This window comes from Dendrobates tinctorius, unplaced genomic scaffold (genome assembly GCF_039654945.1).
Source record: "Dendrobates tinctorius isolate UK_male_01 unplaced genomic scaffold, ASM3965494v1 ptg000116l, whole genome shotgun sequence".
NCBI classification, from domain to species: domain Eukaryota; kingdom Metazoa; phylum Chordata; class Amphibia; order Anura; family Dendrobatidae; genus Dendrobates; species Dendrobates tinctorius.
The window spans coordinates 12,869,918-12,891,795 of record NW_027361784.1 but is presented as its reverse complement, the minus strand read 5'-3'; the positions used below and the strand labels follow the sequence as shown (position 1 = coordinate 12,891,795).

At 40.1% G+C, this 21,878-nt stretch overlaps 1 protein-coding gene across 8 annotated transcripts in view; it reads left to right on the top strand.

Moving 5' to 3' along the window:
* Positions 1–21,878, top strand: part of CSMD3 (CUB and Sushi multiple domains 3) — a 1,871,449-nt gene that overhangs the window by 1,557,712 nt on the left and 291,859 nt on the right. For all 8 annotated transcript variants that reach the window (XM_073590214.1, XM_073590213.1, XM_073590210.1 and 5 more), the window contains 4 exons: positions 7,834–7,952; positions 11,664–11,733; positions 13,135–13,251; positions 17,868–18,077. In XM_073590214.1, coding sequence (XP_073446315.1) covers positions 7,834–7,952; positions 11,664–11,733; positions 13,135–13,251; positions 17,868–18,077 — 516 coding nt within the window. The remainder of the gene's footprint in view (positions 1–7,833; positions 7,953–11,663; positions 11,734–13,134; positions 13,252–17,867; positions 18,078–21,878) is intronic.

The following is a 21,878-nucleotide window of genomic DNA, read 5'->3' as shown; positions in this document are numbered from 1 at the left end:
GCTTACAAATACTGATGTAAAATACTGACCAAATACAGAACGTGTCCCTTGTCCCAGTTCTTATAACTGGGACTTTTTACATCAAGTGTGAAAAATAATGGTGCTTTTTAAACTTTTCTTAATTTTTTTTTTAACTGACATTAACTTTATTAGGGAGGAAGAAAAAAAAATGTTCAGATGTCCTAATGACTTTAATGCAGCTGATAGTTTTGGCTTGAATTCACCTAGAAAAATCTTGATTATTTAATTACTGTAATTAGTTTGCAGATTTTCAAGCAGCGTCAAAAAGAAGTTAATTAGGAAACATGAATAGATAATGTTCACTGAACTCAAAACACCTGCTGTTTAGCAAATGAAATGTTGATCTATTAATGCTTCCAAGGATTTAGAATTTTGCTATTAACAATAATAATGACAGGTGTTTATATTATAGCATTGGTTTTACAAATATATTCTTCTGAAGAATAACACAAAAGCCATAAGAAAAGGAAAAAAGCACCTATCAATTGATGATCCAGCTGATCCAACGCACAGCTATGGTATCAAAGTGAAATTATGCTAAGGCCGAGCTCTTGGCAAGAATCAGGGAACTCAAATTGTACTAGCACCAACAAAAATTGGTGCAATACCATGCACATAGAGTGCCTTACAATGTTTAATGTGCACCATCAGTTATAGTACTTACATAAAGCTTTATAGAGAACCCTTCAGCAGAATCATCCTGCCTACATTATTGCAGTCATGTACGTATATTTTACTCCAAAATTCTTTGGCATTTCAGAGTAAGGATACTCACCAAGTCATGCAACAAGCAACTATCATGACAAGTCCAAGAGGTGGGTCCCAAGTAGATTCTCTCCACCCGCTGTCCTTGATTGATAGGTTTCCCTATGCTCACTCATAGGCTAGGTGCAGATGACCGTGCGTTCCCTCATCTGAGACAATCGGGTAGGTTATACACACTTTGATCGGAGTTTCATTAGAATGTGTTCATGATGTGATCCGATTCTCTCGAATGAGGAGAAGATGGAGCCAAAAAATATCTTCTCCATTATGTCAGTCCATGAATATTTGACTGAACTCAGATGTTAGCAATGTTCACTCTGATGGCTTCGATGGACTCATAGACTTGCATGGCCAAGTGCAATCCAAATATCAAATCACATTCTGACATGCAGCGATTTTTTCCTTAGACTGACTTGGTATGAGGAATAAATCTGACATCTGCATGGCCCCATAGAATAACATTGGTTCAAGTGCAGTCCAAAATTTTGTTGGATCACACTTAGATAAAAAATATGGCCATGTGCATCGGTCCATTTGGAAACATTTGCCAGTCCGGGGGAAGCCTATTGGAAACTGTCTCTAAAGCCCCCGTTACACACTGCGATATCGCTAGCAATATCGCTGTAAAGTCACCGATTTTGTGACGTTACAGCGATATTACTAGCGATATCGCTGCATGTGATACTTACCTCCGACCGGCTCCCCCGCTGGTTATCGCTGATCGCGCGAGAAGCTGCTGGACCATTCCTCGTCGTCCACTTCCTGCGGCGCTTCCTGCTGTGACGACGAGCGACGCGTGGAGCCGGGCGGGAGGACGCAGGATCGCCGCGTCTGACAGGTAAGTAGCGATCCCCGTCCCCAGCGATGTCGCTGGTGAGATCTGCCTGAGTGGCAGCTCACTAGTGACCACCTAGCGATTCACCAGCGATCCTGACCGCGTCATATCGCTGGTCGGGATCGCTGGTGAGTCGCTAGGTGTAACGGTACCCTTAGACTATTCATTCTAAATACTTTACATGGTCCCCTGGTGTTTGCTAGCAGAGTTTTAGAGTAAAATGTACATAGCTGCAATAATAGAGCCAGTCTCTGATACTGACTCTGGTTAACGTGGCAAGAATTAGCTAACGGTTTCCCATAAAATTTATCACTTGAGTAGCAGATTCTGCTTTCTTTCTGAGCTGAAACGCCACACATGCACTGATGCTGCATATTTCTGCAACTGATTATAAAGATCGAGCACCAAAAGCAGAAAAATCCCAGGCAATTGCCAAGGCTTTCCTATCCAGCAACAAGTCTTGCTGAGCTTCTCTTTTCGAAATTAATCAAAGCTTTAAAAAGAAGAAATTCTGCAGGTTACAGATGTCCTGAAACCAATGCATAAGGCTCTGTCCGCTGCTGGAGCTTTGTAGTCAGTTCCAGAAATGTGCAGTGTTGGTGTATGTTCTGCTGGTGCTTAGGAATGAGAAGGGTGCATTCTTCTAACAACTAGATTGCAAAACTTAAATCTCTTAAAAGTATCACAGCATAGTATCAAACTGGAGAAATTCATGGATATCATCTGCCAGTTTGAAACTACGTTCTTTGGTCATCAGTTCCTTGACCAGTGGATCTGCAGCACGTCACATCAGGTGAGAGCAGTCTGATTGCATACCCTACTATCTCCACCGGTTAAGACTCTATTTGCGCTTTTTTTTCTCTCCTATAGTATTCCTTATTATCTATCACAACATATCATTTTTAAATGTATACACTATAAAGTAGATTAATGATTTAAAATATTTCTTGACAGCCTTACATAAACCAGTAAAATATTTCATGCTCCAGCTTCTGGAAACAAGTAATTTTAGTTCACAGACCTACAAACCTAATTTTCTCATGTCTGCCAAGAAAACACCAATTGAAATAAGCAAAATTCTGAGCTTTTGGGTTGCTTTGAATTATTTGAGTAGGTACTTCATGCTATGGAAATGTGCAAGTTCTCGAATTCAACAATGATTATTGAGCCATATTAATTTATTTATTCATTTATTTTGCTCATTTATATAGCACCATTAATTCCACAGCACTTTGCAGACATTATTGGCACTGTCCCCGATGGGGCTCACAATCTACATTCCTTATCAGTATGTCTTTGGAATGTGGGAGTAAACCGGAGAACCCGGAGGAAACCCATGCAAACACGGGCAGAACATACAAACTTCCTTGCAGATGGTTTCCTTGGTGGGATTTGAACCCAGGACCCCAGCGCTGCAATGCCAATCACTTAGCCACCATGCTTTATGTAGCTTATCTGTCATAAAACTGTTGACAGTTCATAGAAAAATGTCAGTTATTTTCACTGATAGGGTTTTGGGCTGTGAGACCCACATTGATCACTAAAACAAAATGGCCCTATTCATAAATAAATTATGTGCCTTGGCTGACTCAAAAGCTTTTGATATTGTAGTGGATATTGGTCCTGAAATAGAGATCTGGACTTCTGAATCGTTCTGCAGACCTTGGGGAAAAGTAACAGATATTTACAAAGTTTAAGAAGCCTGTAAATCATTTCCCTGGTGCCTCTGTAAAGATTCAAATGACTAAATGTCTGACCTGTGCAAGAATAACTGCATAAGTATAATCCAATGGAAAAATAATTTTAAAAGAAACCTGCTATGTACCCATACACTACAATATGGGCTTACTCTGCAGGTTTATAGCATCCCAAAGCAGTGCGGCCACCATACTACAAATGGATACTGGGGGGGAATTTATTCCTCCTTGAAGCAAAAGGATTTTACTCATACGGTTATGCTCGGGCAGCTTTAGTCACCTCGCCACTCAGTATACAGTGAGCAGTAGCTGTAACCACACACTGGCATATTGACTGTCAGCTATCTCTGCACAGATATCCTGCCAAGATGGCTGTCAGTCAATATGCCCAAGTGGTCTTACATCCGCCACTTGCTGTTTATTGAATGCTGACTGAAGTCTGTGACAGAAAGCCGGTGGCTGCTGGGAGGTAAAAAGTTGCTGTTCTTTCAGTAGAGTAACCACAAAGCTTTGGAATTCTATTAAACTGCATATTAAACCCATATCTGCAGGTTAATTATGTTTGCGGACATAATCTGCTCCCTTTAAAATAGTGATTTATTTTGCTTGCAAAATAGAGTACAAGTTATAGTTAAAGAATAATGTAGAGGTTTTTGTGTATGCCTTATGCACACCTTAGTGTTAGGGATGGCGGAACGCACTAAATAAATATGTAATAATAAGTTCGCTCGCTGCCCGGGGTCCATCGTGCAGTAGGTGTTACACCGCTGCTAGATAATGGCAGAAGCGCTATATGGCAGTATAACGCACGCGGGCTGAACATCACCCAGTGTGCGCTGGGCATACTCTGTTGACTCACAGAGGCGCCAAAGTAATAAACATAAATACCGAGCCTGTTGGACTCACAGGTCTCAGCGGAATGCACGCATGGTATATGGTCACAGGACTAGGACCCAAGACACAGGGTCAGTGTCCGTCTAGGCCTACTGTGTGTGCAGTGTCGCTACCCCGGATGCCGACAAGTGCTACTGAGTGCAGCGTGGCAACTGACACAGCCACTCTATGACAATGCCCTGGAGGGGGCGTACTGTCAGACGCTAGTTCTGTGGAGATATGCACTGTGGCCTGCAGAGTGCCACTGACTGGTGCTGACTCTATGACTTAGTCCCTATCCACACACGTAATATCAGAGGAAGGGGGATCTTAATGAGTCATTCGCAGGTTCATGCATCCATCATCATTCACACAGTTAGCAACTAGAGTCTATGCTAGTGTATGGCCGAGCGGCTATGTGAACCTTTTATAGCCTGGACCTTCCGGAGACTTCCAGATCCCTGAGATGGACCAATCAGATCTGGAGAAGGGCGTGTGCAAGTGACTCCCGATCTCCAATGGGAGATCGTCTCGTGAGCATGCTCAGTGGAGCGACAGAAGGACTTAGCCTCTGGAGCGGTTTGCTGCTTAGCAGCCTGCATTGCTATTGCTGGCCCAAAGGTGGTAGCAACTGCCAGACCCACTGAGCAGGTCTGGGCAGAGCGTCGGGAATGACAGGGCTGCTGAGCAAGCTCCTCTGTGGTCGATGGGGAATGGGAGACTGCAGAATGTGAGGTTCTTGATTCCTGCTGTGCCGCTGCAGGAACCTGACGCCTAACACCTTATTGCTTTTTAGTTTAGCCATCTTCCTTCCTCTTCTCCTTTGACTTGGTTCCCCTGATGCAGAATACACTTTGTATCATGCCCCTGGATTTGCAGACTGGGTGGAGTCTCATCATATTGCTCTTGATTATTTTTAATTGTTGTTCAGTAATAGATAATACAGAGTCTCAGTGTATCCTATTTCACATAACTTTACTTGCCTCCTGCTGTTGATAACTGTCTTCCCATCAGCAAAATGCTATATAAAAACCTACTGGAATGCTACTTTAAGAATACTAGCCATTGTTTAGATTTAATATAAATAAAATGAAAAATAAATGTAGATTTTTCTAATAAAGTTTTTAGCATAGGTTTATGTGAACATATGTGCCTACATTTCCAAGGTAGTCTCCTAGATTTATTTAATTTTACCCTTTCTTTAATCCTTAGTGGATAGAGAATGTCAGATAAGTAAAGCCATTATGTGATTTAATCCTATTAATCCACAGACCTGAATTATTCTTTGACATGCTTTAATCTAGAAATTCAGAGTTAATGCATTAACAAATATCAAATGCATGTTACATCTATATATTGGTTCGAATTATGCAATCTCTATGTGCATAAAATGTTCAGCTTCAAAGGAAATGAAATATTGTCACAGGTGGATTTTTCTTTTTGCATTAATAAACCAATAGCAAATCCAGCATTTCTCATTGTTGGAACGTGTGCTGACAGCGATGTCAGGCAGCAACAATAGACCCGAACGGTGCTCCAGAATTATGCAGCTGGTCTTAGTACCTCAGCTGATAACAGGGATATAAATGCTGATAGCTGGACTCTAGTAATTTGTATGAATTCAATTAGTATTACCTACAAACAGAGAAAGGCATTTGTCAATGTCAGTGTCCCATACAAAATTCCATTACTTTCAAATAGAAAGCTTTTCTTTGGTAAATGGGAATGCCATTTAATTTAACTGTTTCCAGGTAGATGATCTATTTATCTTGCTACTTTTTTTCTATATTTTTGAAGATATACATTTTTCTGTCATGCCATCTTGGGTGCATGACAAAAAACAAGACAAATTGTTGGTAGAGGCCCTTTGAGGGTGTTTCCATGTGACAGATTGCATCAGTATTTCCTGCGTATTGAATGCTGCATCCTGCCGCAGTGTTTAATCGGCAGTGGCCAGATGTTCCTGCATAGTGGAGGAGATTTTATGAAATCCCATCTCCACTATGCATTCGATTACACGGGTGACACACTCGCTATACTGGACATGCGGCGCATCTTTTTAGACCACAACATGTTGGTTTACCTTGCGGAGATGCTCAGTCTCTGCAAGGTAAACTGCCTACTCTATGGGTCCCCTGGGGTGATTCTGGATGTGTTCAAAGAGCACATCCGGAATCACCGTGCGTACAGAAGGGGGCAGGGCTTTGGGCAAAGCGGGATTTCCACTCCATCCAAAGCGCTGCATTGATGGTACGTGGTAACGTACCCTTAAAGTTTGTGACTTGGAACCAAGAACTTAAATTCACACTATTTATATCATATGTAAAACTTGAACTTATACATTTCATTTTGTCAATTTATCATGCTGGTCAGTGTCAAAAAGTTTTATAATTATGATTAAATCTTGTACACATCTTTATTCATTATTATTCTTTGAGTCATTGTTGGTTTAGAGATCATGTGTGTTTGTCACAAGGACTTATTAGGATGTGGTTTCTCTTGGATATATTGGGAAATGTGTGTATATCTTGTTTCACACTTTATCAGCAACCCCAGACTAAGGATCTCTGTGCATGCTAGCAGTGCAACCATGAAGAAAGATGGTCTGTGTCAGGGCTTAGGGAGACCACTAAGGATGAGTGAATTTTTTGAAATTCATATTCACCAGCTTTGCGGAATTGAAAATACCGAAAAAGCTTCCAATTTCCAATTGTTCCGAAAAGACACTATCCTCAGAGCAGTGTGTGCTAGCGTGATTATTAGACACCTGGCTGGGGATGAATGAAGTAGATGATGAGGCAAACTCTTATAAAACATATGGAAGCTGGAAATTATGCTTCTTAAATGCTCACACAACTATAATTTGCCTGATCGGTCATAAAAAACTTTCCATGATCAAGTCAGAGGTGTTTGGTGGGTTACCAAAGACTGGAGATGAGCAAATTTCATTGGCTTCGGTTCTGAATAAGATCGGCTTCGAATATTGTTTTTGCAATATTCGTCAAGCACAGACGAACATCATTAGAGTCAATGGGAGTAGAAATTACTGAGTATGTTCGGAACCGATCATTAAACATACATTCGGCATGAATAGTGTTCGAATATGGCACAAATATGTCAAAATCAGATTCGGGGACAAAAAGCAAACAAATTCGCTCATTTCTACCAAAGATGGCAAGCATGGACTAGTACTGCGGCAGCTGTACGTAGGAAAAGGAAGTAATGCCTAGCACTGGAGCCGGGACAGGTAAAAAAAAAATAGATGAATATAAAGTACTTTAATATTTTTGAACTCCTTTTCGTCCCACCCTTTCATTTATTATGCTGTCTGGTCTTGGAGAGACCTCAGAGAATAAAAACATTTCATAGCAGTCTAAGCACTTCCGACTTGAAACAATTTTTCGTGAACCAAATCTAACGTTCTTGCCCAATTGATCAAAATCTGACTGAAAAGAATCTCAAGGGATTCATTCATCTCTTCTCAAAACATAATTATTTTAAGGACCTTGTAGAGGTTTTAGCGCTTATTTCCAAATTATTGTTTGTCTTATTGTGAACAAGTAGTAAGGCAAATTAAGCATGTGCAACATGTGCCATTATGAATAATTTCTTGGATGATCACTGCTATTAATTATTTTTCAGCAATTGGCCTTGACTCCTGTCCAGAGCCGTTAATGCCAAGTAATGGGATAAAAGTTGGTGACAGATACATGGTTGGGGATGTGGTGTCCTTTCACTGTGATCAAGGATATTCTCTCCAGGTATTGTCATGTATTTTACAGTACCTTAATTGTATTTATATTATGCTAATTAAAGTAATCACAAGTGTTAATTAGTTAATAAGGAGATGAAAGAAAGATGCTTTTGCTTATCATTTTTTTTAAAAGAAAGAAAATGATCCAGTATGTTAATTTACATTTTTAAGAAAATTTTATACTTTTTTAGGTCAAGAATTAACCCAATTGTTTTGCTATTAAAAGTAAGCTTCAATTAAAAATAGAAAACAAACAAGTGAAATTGCTGTATAGCTAGCTATGAATGAAAACGTTCACTAACGTCAATATGTTTCTTCTTCAAAAACCTACTCAAGCTTCCAGCATTTTTCCTTATTCTTCATTCATAGGCAGATTTACCAAAACTGTTACTAAAACTTTCTTGGTTGCCCTTAGCAATTCTTAAGTTCCAGTGGAAAAATAAAAACTTCATTATAGTTGGTTGCTATGCGTAACATATGCAGTTTTACTGGCAGTTTTGATAAATCAGTCCATTTGTCGTCTCTAAAGACATCTCCCAACCTTATGACCTCCCAACCTTATGATATGGTCACCCAACCTTATGATCTCCCAACCTTAAATTATATATTGATACATGTGTTTTTTCCTGTAGAAGTTATATACTTCAAAACGCGTTGAAATAAACCACCACTTTACTATACCATACTGGAATGTAAGACTCCATTCTGTCGGTAGCGTGGAATTTGTCCACTAACTCCCTTGACAGTCTGGAACCTTATGACTCGAGCAAGTCATTCTTGTGACTATTCTTAAAGATATGGACACATTTAGTGACTTTTATTAATATATTTAAATCCATGTATTTTTGGATGAAAAAAAATATTTTTACTATTTAATTTCATGAAAAATTTTGCACCATTTGAGTTTTATAGACTTTGTTTCACTACTCATTGCTGGCTGCAAAATAAGTTAACTGAGAATCTGTCTATCAGCTCCTTCTGAAGGGAAGTGTAACTCTTCTTTTTCTGAGCTCTGCTCATCTGATTTATGACCCAAAATTCAGTTCAACTCTAATGTTTTCTGTGGTCATAAATCGGCACAAAGTAATTTTGAAACCCCTTCCCTCACAAATAAAAGGGTTACAAACTTTCTCCTTAGAACAAACTCAAAGATGAATTCTTAGATAAATTATTTTTCAGCCAGCAATAAACAGTGCAACTTAAAGTCTATACAGTCATATGTAAAAGTTTGGGCACCCCTATTAATGTTAACCTTTTTTCTTTATAACAATTTTGGTTTTTGCAACAGCTATTTCAGTTTCATATATCTAATAACTGATGGACTCAGTTATATTTCTGGATTCAAATGAGGTTTATTGTACTAACAGAAAATGTGCAATCTGCATTTAAATAAAATTTGACCGGTGCAAAAGTATGGGCACCCTTATCATTTTCTTGATTTGAACACTCCTAACTACTTTTTACTGACTTCCTGAAGCACTAAACTGGTTTTGTAACCTCATTGAGCTTTGAACTTCATAGCCAGGTGTATCAAATCATGAGAAAAGGTATTTAAGGTGGCCACTTGCAAGTAGTTCTCCTATTTGATTCTCCTATGAAGAGTGGCATCATGGGCTCCTCAAAACAACTCTGAAATGATCTGAAAACAAAGATTATTCAACATAGCTTTTCAGGGGAAGGATACAAAAAGTTGTCTCAGAGATTTAACCTGTCAGTTTCCACTGTGAGGAACATAGTAAGGAAATGGAAGAACACAGGTACAGTTCTTGTTAAGCCCAGACGTGGCAGGCCAAGAAAAATATCAGAAAGGCAGAGAAGAAGAATGGTGTGAACAGTCAAGGACAATCCACAGACCACCTCCAAAGACCTGCAGCATCATCTTGCTACAGAAGGTGTCACTGTGCATCGGTCAACAATACAGCGCACATTGCACAAGGAGAAGCTGTATGGGAGAGTGATGTGAAAGAAGCCGTTTCTGCAAGCACGCCACAAACAGAGTCGCCTGAGGTCTGCAAAAGCACATTTGGACAAGCCAGTTACATTTTGGAAGAAGGTCCTGTGGACTGATGAAACAAAGATTGAGTTGTTTGGTCATACAAAAAGGCGTTATGCATGCGCTGTATTGTTGACCGATGCACAGTGACACCATCTGCAGCAAGATGATGCTGCAGGTCTTTGGAGATGGTCTGTGGATTGTCCTTGACTGTTCTCACCATTCTTCTTCTCTGCCTTTCTGATATTTTTCTTGGCCTGCCACTTCTGGGCTTAACAAGAACTGTACCTGTGTTCTTCCATTTCCTTACTATGTTCCTCACAGTGGAATCTGACAGGTTAAATCTCTGAGACAACTTTTTGTATCCTTCCCCTGAAAAGCTATGTTGAATAATCTTTGTTTTCAGATCATTTGAGAGTTGTTTTGAGGAGCCCATGATGCCACTCTTCATAGGAGAATCAAATAGGAGAACTACTTGCAAGTGGCCACCTTAAATACCTTTTCTCATGATTTGATACACCTGGCTATGAAGTTCAAAGCTCAATGAGGTTACAAAACCAATTTAGTGCTTCAGGAAGTCAGTAAATAGTAGTTAGGAGTGTTCAAATCAAGAAAATGATAAGGGTGCCCATACTTTTGCACCGGTCAAATTTTGTTTAAATGCAGATTGCACATTTTCTGTTAGTACAATAAACCTCATTTGAATCCAGAAATATAACTGAGTCCATCAGTTATTAGATATATGAAACGGAAATAGCTGTTGCAAAAAACAAAATTGTTATAAAGAAAAAAGGTTAACATTAATAGGGGTGCCCAAACTTTTACATATGACTGTATGTAGGTCAAAAGGTGCAAAACTGTTAACAAGCCCCAAATGCCAAAATGATCTACCCAAAATACATGAAAAACAGCTCCTTATGATGTCCATATGTTTTATAGAAGACTCATCTCTTTTCCTTATATTCCTCTTTTATTTATTTTATTCTACATAAAACATCAATTGTGGAACACCTTTACATATACATAGAGCCCAGCACTAAAGTTGGGTGAATTGATTAACAGGAATTCGATCCATTGGCTCAAAAATCTGTTACCTTCCAGGATGCCCGGTCCGGCATTTGATTAGCAAGGCTGGCATAACATCATAATTGCAGAGTCGCACACAGATGACATTGCATCAGTCTGGCTAATCAAAATCTGTGTTGGCGATGCTAGAAGGTAAGAGATTGGTGAGCCTCTCATTCAGTGGCCAGTCTACCGATCTTGTTGATAAACTAGAGTCCCACGAATTGATCTGCCCAATAATATCCAAAACGTTCATGTGTTACATAGACTTATTGATTTAGGTGGACAGCATTCTATGATTCTTTGGTCTTGTGGTGGTGCTGTATGGGAATTGAACTCTTATTGCAAGGTTTCTCAGAAGATTTCAAATGCTCGCTAATGGCTCCAAAATCATAATATCCTGTGCTCTGATTATTTTTGGTTGGTGTTAAAGGGTAATGCTCTTACCAATAAAATATTCTCTGAAGAAGATAGCCATTTTGACAAACTTTACTTATAAGGCTTACAAGCAAAATTGTAATCAGAAATATTTTTGCCAAACTGTAGATGGAGGTAGACTGTATCTGATGATGCTCCAACAACGCAGCACATCTTAGTATATCAAAGTGCTACTTTTTCCATTGTTACCACATTCTAATTTAGCACCTGTTTTTACTACAGGGACATTCTCACATCACATGCATGCCTGGACCAGTAAGAAGATGGAACTACCCAATTCCAATATGCATTGGTAAGTGATCTCGAAAAAATAACAAATAAACAATAGTGTCATATTCATAGTGGACATATCAGTGGCGCAAACTGTTCAACAGATTGGGGCCCAAGAGTTAAGGCCCCTTAACATTTAGCGATGCACCAGTGATCCCGACAAGAATACGACCCGGTCAGGATTGCTGGTGCATCGCTAAATGATCGCTAGTGAGCTGCGACACAGGCAGATCTCACAGGGATGCAGCAGCGATACAGCGGTCATTACTTACCTTTCAGACGCGGCGATCCTGACGTCCTCCCGTCCGCGTCCACACGTCGCTCGTCGGCGCCAGTAGGAAGCGCCCGACGAGAAATGGAGCTGCGCGATCTTGCGCGATCAACGACAGACAGCGGGGGAGCCGGTCGGAGGTAAGTATCACACATAGCGATATGGCAAGCGATATCGCTGCTGCGTCACCAAATCGGTGATGCTTTAGCGATATCGCTATGTGTAAAACCCCCTTTACATTTCCATCTTCGACTCTGGTGAAATTGTGCATTACTATGAGTTATTAGACTGCAAAGGCCCCATATTTTCATATATTGCTCATAGGGTCCTACTTCTGTCTGTGTCCTGTGTCCACTTCTATCAAAGGTTTGCTAGAGAGGTGAGGAACTATTTGAATTGATATTGAATTTCCTGACTTTTGTGGTGTCATGTGAGTTCAAAGACTTTGAGATTTAATTTGAAAAAAAAAAAACCTTTTCTGGGCACCATTTCTCACACTGGTGAAGCATCAGAGAGGAAAATAATGTATTTTTTGTGTCAAATGGCTTCTCTATTATTCCTTGAAGCTACAGTATCACATTTTATTTATTCTGTTTGCTTAAATAGCACCAATATTTCCTGCAGTGCTTCACATACATTGTCATCACTGTCTCCATTGGGGCTCACAATGTAAATTCACACTAAGTTTTTGGAGTATGCAAAGAAATCAGGGTATCTGAAGGAAGCCCAAGCAACTACAAGTAGAGCTTACAAACACTTTGTAGATATTGTCCTTAGTGGAATTTGAACCTAAAACCCCAGGGCTACAGTGATAACCATAGTGCCCATCCCAGTTTATCAAGTGGATTATCATACCTTGTACAGAGGAGGTCAGTACCTGGCTCTTTCACATGTTCTGATTTTCTTCAAAATTATTTGATGGAAATCAAATTTTCAAGAGGTAATTTGACGATTATCTCTTGTTTTACGTATATGCATATTTGCAAGTCAGTAAAATGTTGTATAATATATTATGCTTATAGGGTAGAGTGGACGATTTGACTTCTCTTGCTATGCACTGTCATATGATGGAAAATAATATGTCCATTAGTTCATCATTTAATATTTGCTAGTCTATTAAATTAACAGTCAATCAACTATTGATCTCTTCAGCTCAGTGTGGTGGAGCGATGATGGACTTCAGTGGGGTGATACTCAGCCCTGGGTTTCCAGGAAATTACCCAAGTAGTTTGGATTGCACATGGACCATCAAACTACCTATTGGTTTTGGTAAGTAAACTTCTGTTTTTTTATCTTTGCAAATATGTTGAATATTTCTTTATTTCAGTCAATTATCCAATAAACCCTGATCTGCCATTCCCTTAAAAATGACAGGTGAGGCAAATAACAGAGATGGTCTCATCAGTCATTTCTGGAAGATGATGTGTAAGAAGCAAAAAAAAATGAGTCAGAGCAAAATAGCAAGTCTTGTGGGTGTTCTTCGAATGAAGGGTTTACTACCTACCAAAGAAGTCTAATGACAGACAATTGGTCATGGGTGCCTAAGGTGGGAAAGTGAAATCGAGTCCAACTGGTACAAGCCAAGAGCAGAGCTATTGTAGCCCAACCTTTTAACTCCTTAATGACTGGGGTTTTTTTTTCGATTTTTCAGTTTTGTCTTTCGCTCCTTATTTTTCCATAGCAATAACTTTTTTTTTCTTTAAATATGGGCATGTGAGGGCTTATTTTTTGTGGGATGAGTTGTACTTTTGAATGACACCATTGGTTTTACCATGTAGTATACTTGAAAACGGGAATAAAATTCCAAGTGCAGTGAAATTGCAAAAAAGTGCAACTCACACTTGTTTTTTGTTTGGCTTTTTTTGCTAGGTTCACTAAATGCTTTAAATGATCTGCCACTATGATTCTCCAGGTCATTACGGGTTCATAGACTCCAAACATGTCTAGGTTCTCTTTTATCTAAGTGGTAAAAAAATTCCAAAGTTTGCCAAAAAAGCGCAATTTTCCGAGACCCGTGGCGTCTCCATTTTCGTGATCTGGGGTCGGGTGGGGGCTTATTTTTTGCATGCCAAGCTGACATTTTTAATGATATCACTTTTGTGCAGATACGCTCTTTGGTCGCCTGTTATTGCTTTTTAATGCAATGTCGCGGCGACCAAATAAACGCAATTCTGGCACTTTGAATTTTTTTTTCCCTACGCCGTTTAGTGATTGGGTTTATCCTATTTTTTAATTGATAGATCGGGCGATTCTGAACCCGGCAATACCAAATATGTGTAGGTTTGATTTTTTTTTTTGTTTTATTTTGATTGGGGCGAAAGGGGGGTGATTTAAACTTTTAGTTTTTTTTTTATTTTTAAACACTTTTTTTCCTTTTGGCATGCTTCAGTAGCCTCCATAGGAGGCTAGAAGCATGCCATACTTGATCGGCTCTGCTACATATAGGCGATGCTCAGATCGCCTATACAGTGAGGAAAAAAAGTATTTAGTCAGTCAGCAATAGTGCAAGTTCCACCACTTAAAAAGATGAGAGGCGTCTGTAATTTACATCATAGGTAGACCTCAACTATGGGAGACAAACTGAGAAAAAAAAATCCAGAAAATCACATTGTCTGTTTTTTTTTCATTTTATTTGCATATTATGGTGGAAAATAAGTATTTGGTCAGAAACAAAATTTCATCTCAATACTTTGTGATATATCCTTTGTTGGCAATGACAGAGGTCAAACGTTTTCTGTAAGTCTTCACAAGGTTGCCACACACTGTTGTTGGTATGTTGGCCCATTCCTCCATGCAGATCTCCTCTAGAGCAGTGATGTTTTTGGCTTTTCGCTTGGCAACACGGACTTTCAACTCCCTCCAAAGGTTTTCTATAGGGTTGAGATCTGGAGACTGGCTAGGCCACTCCAGGACCTTGAAATGCTTCTTACGAAGCCACTCCTTCGTTGCCCTTGCGGTGTTCTTTGGATCATTGTCATGTTGAAAGACCCAGCCACGTTTCATCTTCAATGCCCTTGCTGATGGAAGGAGGTTTGCACTCAAAATCTCACGATACATGGCCCCATTCATTCTTTCATGTACCCGGATCAGTCGTCCTGGCCCCTTTGCAGAGAAACAGCCCCAAAGCATGATGTTTCCACCACCATGCTTTACAGTAGGTATGGTGTTTGATGGATGCAACTCAGTATTCTTTTTCCTCCAAACACGACAAGTTGGGTTTCTACCAAACAGTTCCAGTTTGGTTTCATCAGACCATAGGACATTCTCCCAAAACTCCTCTGGATCATCCAAATGCTCTCTAGCAAACTTCAGATGGGCCCGGACATGTACAGGCTTAAGCAGTGGGACACGTCTGGCACTGCAGGATCTGAGTCCATGGTGGCGTAGTGTGTTACTTATGGTAGGCCTTGTTACATTGGTCCCAGCTCTCTGCAGTTCATCCACTAGGTCCCCCCGCGTGGTTCTGGGACTTTTGCTCACCGTTCTTGTGATCATTCTGACCCCACGGGGTGGGATTTTGCGTGGAGCACCAGATCGAGGGAGATTATCAGTGGTCTTGTATGTCTTCCATTTTCTAATTATTGCTCCCACAGTTGATTTCTTCACTCCAAGCTGGTTGGCTATTGCAGATTCAGTCTTCCCAGCCTGGTGCAGGGCTACAATTTTGTTTCTGGTGTCCTTTGACAGCTCTTTGGTCTTCACCATAGTGGAGTTTGGAGTCAGACTGTTTGAGGGTGTGCACAGGTGTCTTTTTATACTGATAACAAGTTTAAACAGGTGCCATTACTACAGGTAATGAGTGGAGGAAAGAGGAGACTCTTAAAGAAGAAGTTACAGGTCTGTGAGAGCCAGAAATCTTGATTGCTTGTTTTTGACCAAATACTTATTTTCCACCATAATATGCAAATAAAATGAAAAAAAAACAGACAATGTGATTTTCTGGATTTTTTTTTCTCAGTTTGTCTCCCATAGTTGAGGTCTACCTATGATGTAAATTACAGACGCCTCTCATCTTTTTAAGTGGTGGAACTTGCACTATTGCTGACTGACTAAATACTTTTTTTCCCCACTGTATGTAGTAGAAATACAGCATTGCTGTGAGTGCTGACCAATGGTTGGTGCTCATAGCAATGTGCCGGAAACAACCATAGAGGTCTCTATGAGAACTCTGGTTGTCAAGGCAATGACCCCCGATCACGTGACATGGGTCAGCGATGTGCTCATTTCCGGCCGGGTACCAGAAGCGCTAGTTAAATGCCCGCTGTCAGCATTTGACAGCGGGATTTAACTAGTTAATAGGCACAGGCGGATCGTGATTCCGCTCGCTCCTATTGCGGGTATATGTCAGCTGTTTATAACAGCTGACATGTCATGGCTTTGAGGTGGGCTCACGGCTGGAGCCCACCTCAAAGCAGAGGACACCGACCGCTGATGCAATAGTACATCAGCGGTCATTAAGGGGTTAAAAAGTAAATGCTAACTTTGACTGAAAGACCTCAATGTACACAGTGTATCTCAGCTTGCTGCACATGTTGCACTGTACCTACAAACCATTCAGAGAACCCAACCTGATACCTATCCCTAGTCCATCATCAGAAGTACATACAAAGATCATTTGAGCATAACAGATCTATTGAGCAATGGAAGATGGTGATTCACATGGGCAGGGCCAGACTGGCCATCTGGCAATTTTGGCAAATGCCAGAAGGGCCTGTCTGGTTGTGGGCTGCCTTGTCTGCTACGTTGCTAATAGAATCGATGTTCTCAAGACACCCACACTGTTAAGAGTTGCCATGGAGCACAAAGTCACTGACTCTGTCACTTACCCCACCAGAGCACAGGTATAATTAGAAATATTGATCTTGCTTTCCTCCATCCAGGGTAATATTAGTAAGATATCCAATCTTGTGCCTGGGAAAGGGATGACATGGGCCTCTGTGATTTTAAATGCCAGGGCTGAATTTCAGCCCCAGTCTGTACCTGCACATGGGTCTTGAATTCATGTTTTAAACATGCCACTTACCTAAGGATGTACAAATACAGTACATCATTTCATGAAAGCAATATTTTTCTAAAATGGCATTAGCCTCTATAAGCAGGACAATGCTCTGTCACACAGCAAAAAATGCTTGGTAACAGTTTGAGGAATATGACAAGAGTTCACAGTTGTGACCTGGTCTCCAATCTGATTTTCAGGACTTGAACCATGACTCCTGTGCACCTAGAAGCCCTCTGTTCAGCCTCTTGCCAGTTCAGCTACCAGTGCCAGTGGTTTCTGATTGTCTTCACCCTGTGATTTCTTGATTGGCTCCATCCTGTGATTTCTTGATTGGACACTTTATCTTAACCTAGCCTTTCACTCACTTCCTAGTGAGATTATTGAGCTGGCATCCCATAGACTACATTTCCCACTGCTCCTCTATACTGCTGTTTTTCATGTACCTGTTATCTCATGCAAACCTATATAAAGAAATGAGCGTAGCTCACGCTTCCATGCAGACTGCTGATCAGGGATAATTTTTCATACAGATGTCATCATAAAGCCAGGTTTTATACATTTCTAAGCTTTTGAGTGGGATTTAAAAAGTGATGCATGACAGGTTATCATTTAGTCTTTATATATCTACACAGTGCTAATATTTACTAAAGAAATACACTGTTTATTTTTTCCCTATGTAAAAAGTTAATTCTTCATATTTTCTAACAATTAGCACAATAGAACCTCAGCTTTTTCTTCCAGGCAAAAAGTGTTTGCACCGATCAGAGAAGGATACAGTCCATGAAAACAGCAGCAGTGCTATAAACAGCTGGAAGTGCGCTTTACATCTGCTGCTTTAATTAAATGTATCGTTAGGTAATGTAATGTACGTGATTTATCTTATCAGGTGTGCATCTACAATTTGTCAATTTCTCCACTGAAACAATACACGACTACCTGGAGGTACGAAGCGGACCTGCAGATACTGGCTCTGTAATTGGCAGGTTAAGTGGTCCTCAGGTCCCTGCTTCACTGTTCAGCACAACCCATGAGACCAGCTTGTATTTCCATAGCGATTATTCTCAGAACAAACAGGGATTTCACATCATTTATCAAGGTAAGCAACGCACTTTGCTATTCTAATGCAATCAATAAAAAGTTTTTAAAATGTGCATTTAGTAACTTTGTGTGCAGTTAGTACATCTATTTATATCCTGGCTACAACTCTGACAGCCAAAGTGCTTGGGGATTTTGGGGTAGATAGGAGAGGATCTGTCTGTGCTCATAGTGAAATATAAAGTTACTTCTGAGCAAGCAAAGAAATGGTCAGAAATAGTCAACAGTCCAAAAAAGATAAAGTATGTAAAGGTTTATATGGTTAGAAATAAAAAGATAAAAAGCGGGTAAAAAAAATAAAAATAGAAAAAAATCGTACTCCCTTGCTAATTGCCTGAACTGGCACACCGGTGATCTCTGCCATTGTTCTGCAATGTTGATGTTGCCAACATGAGACTGTTGAGAAAAATGATTGACTGCAGCCCTTACATGCACATGGTCCATCATTACTGCAGGAAAAGTGAAAGACCAGCATGGAAAACCTGAGAAGCAGTATCGGGAATTAGCAGGTGAGTCATTGAGGGTTTTTTTTTTTAAATTGAGAATTGTTCCTGATATTTTCTATTTTTTTACCTGAGAAACACCTTCATTTGTGTTTTTACCTATACTTTTTTTAAAAGCTCAATAACCAATTGCAAGCATACAAAAAAATTTAATTTTTTGTGGACCTATACTGGATATAATAGGATAAGTGGCATGAAATGTCCTGCTTAAAAAAATGATTTTCTGATACTCTATCTGGAGATGGTTATGTTATATGTTACTACAGAGAAAAAAAGGTATAAATATAATCACTCAATAGTTGTGATGTGGCCTGCACCGTGTTGTGGGTATAGCTATGTAACATCTATGGCGATTCATGCTACCTCTGCTTCCGCAGTCTTTTTTCTTTGCGACGTGTGACAGTGCCAGTCATATTTTTTAACTTGAACATTTGGTGTTGCTTTTTAAGGGATCCATAGAGTTAATTTTAGTCTATATTTTATCATTCCTTCCTGAGATCCTTGGGTGGGTCACAAAGCTACTTAAACCCCTGAAGCTCTGACTCTCACTGACAGTCTATAGGGTTGCTGTCCAGGTTTATACTGCCGTGATCTTGTTTGTTTGCTCTGATTATTCCCATTCTTTGACCTCTACATGCTTTTTGACCATCCTTTTGTTTTACGATTCTGTTCCTTGTGTGGCGTCTTGGCCTTGACCCTGCTTGGCGACTTCCTGCTTCTGGTTTGCTCTTTCGGACAACATTTCTGTGAAAGCAATCCAGGGGACCCCATTGTAAGACCAAATCCCTGTAAAAGGGTTAAAGCGTGAAGGTAGGGTTTACTCTGGAATGTGTCAGGCCGTGTGAATTGTGCCAAGTCTGGCCGAGGTAGTCATTTTGAACCTGTGGCCTCTGATAATCATGACATAGCAAATGTCTCTCATGATAAACTGTGATAATTAATGAAAATTATTGAAATCATAGCATGGATAGATTTGTATTTCTGGCAGAGTAATTCATAACAAAGACTATGGCAAATTGTAATATTAGTCGTCAGCCAAGTTCTTGGAGTGAGTTAAAGATATCTAATTTCTTACAAGTTGTATGTGTCTAAGCAGTAGTTTGAGATTACGGTGATAATCATTGCTATGACAACTGCTATAGAACTATTATGTCAGGTCTGAATACATCCCTTGACATTTTATAAAAACAGACCCTGCAACTGTTAGGAAAATAATGCATATCGAGATGCAGGTTCTCCAGGGCAGTGAGAGCTGATGCCAAAGTTTAGAGAAGCTGGGAAACTGACGAATAGCTGATCTCCAAGTTGGCTTCAATATAATCAAGGGTCGTCTTAACAATCTTAACAATGCAACCCCACTAATGATAATTTTTAAAGTTCTGTAAACTCAGATCCTTTCATGAATAACCCTTATGAATCAATAACCATGGCACAGAAAAGCTATTAAATGTCTTCACTTCTCAAAAAATACTTTATACTTTTATTCAGTCGTTAACAAGGATAGTGCCAATGTACAAAAAAAGAGAATCACTGCCTAGAAAAGTGTTCCTGGGACTGAAGATGAAGTTCAACATCTTTATTACGATTAACAGTACAACACACTTTTTTCTTCCTCTGGTCCGAAATATAACAAATTTAATACATATATCATAGTCCTGTTGGATTTCCCCCTTTGGTATCATTTCTGACACCTATTACATAAAACAAGGATAGGTCATCAAAATAAGATAATTCATCCTCGACTCCTGAAACACTCAATAATCATCTGATTAAAGGCACTGTGGTACAATAAAAGTGGCACAAATGCATACAATGTGATTCATTTGTGAATGGCAGTGTAAGGATTCCAGGCTTTCCTTTGTGCCTGTTTGCCTTATCCAAGATGGAGTCTTGTATCCCACTTTGTCATGGAACTTTCTGTCTGTTCTGATTATTTAAGTCTGGGCCATGTGTTCCTCCTTGCCTGAGTATTTTGTTGCTGTTGCTCCTGAGCTCCTTCTTTGTCTACTTATGGAATCCCTGCTGCTGCTCATTACTCAATGATCTGCCTCTCCACGTTATGCTGCCTACAGTCCTCTGTGTGCCTCCCTGATGCTGTCTGAGCTTAACTACTGTCTGGACTTTTAGTGTGGAACTATTCGCCTCTGGATCTGCTATGGCCTGTAAAGAATCCTGACATCATCATCTCCTCTAGGCCTGTGTTTGTTGGGCTGCGGTGCTGGACTTGTTTGGAACTTTCAGCCCAAAAAGGTACATATAGTGACCATCTCGTATTAATGCCACTCCCGTATAATGCTGGTCTTCTACTTTTAAGTGCCTTGTGCTTTTCCACCCATAGAATGTGCTGGACTTCTACACTTTAGTGCTGTGTGCATGCTCATTCATAATATAGCTGGACTTACTGGTGGACTCCCACCTGCGTCATATTACTATTGGACTGATTCATATTGGCGATCATGCCCTGGTCTTCAGTTACACTGAACATTTCCATATTGGGCTGTGCATTCGTTACTGTTGCAGGAAGTAAAGTTTTGCTTTACTGGCATCATTATACAGGGTGGGCCAGTTGTATGGATACACCTAAATAAAATGGGAATGGTTGGTGATGTCAACTTCCTGTTTGAGGCACATTAGTATATGGGAGGGGGAAAACTTTTCAAGATGGGTGGGTACCATGGCAGTCATTTTGAATTTGGCCATTTTGGATCCAAGTTTATTTTTTCCAATGGTAAGAGGGTCATGTGACACATTAAATTTATTGAGAATTTCACAAGAAAAACAATGGTGTGCTTGGTTTTAACGTAACTTTATTATTTCATGAGTTGGATTGTCAATGAAACCCTCTTCTCTCACTTTTGACACACTGATAGCAACACCGCAGAAGAAATGCTACTCTAAGGGGGTCATATTCCTTGTAGGAATGCTCGGACCTGACACCCATAATGTGGTGGTGCACCATCTTGCTGCAAAAACTCAGGGTACGTGCCATCTTCAGTGCATAAAGAGGGCAACACATCATCATGCAGAAATTTCAGATATCCAGTAGCATTGAGGTTTCCATTGATGAAGAATGGCCCCACTACCTTTTTACCCCATATACCACACCATACCATCAATTATGGGTGTCAGGTCCGATCATTCCTACATGAACAGTTTCCTGGAAAGTGGATTGGTCATCGTGGGCCAGTTGACTCCCGATCTGACCCCCTTAGACTTTTATCTTTGGGGTCATCTGAAGGCAATTCTCTATGCTGTGAAGATACGAGATGTGCAGCATCTGAAACAACAGATACTGGAAG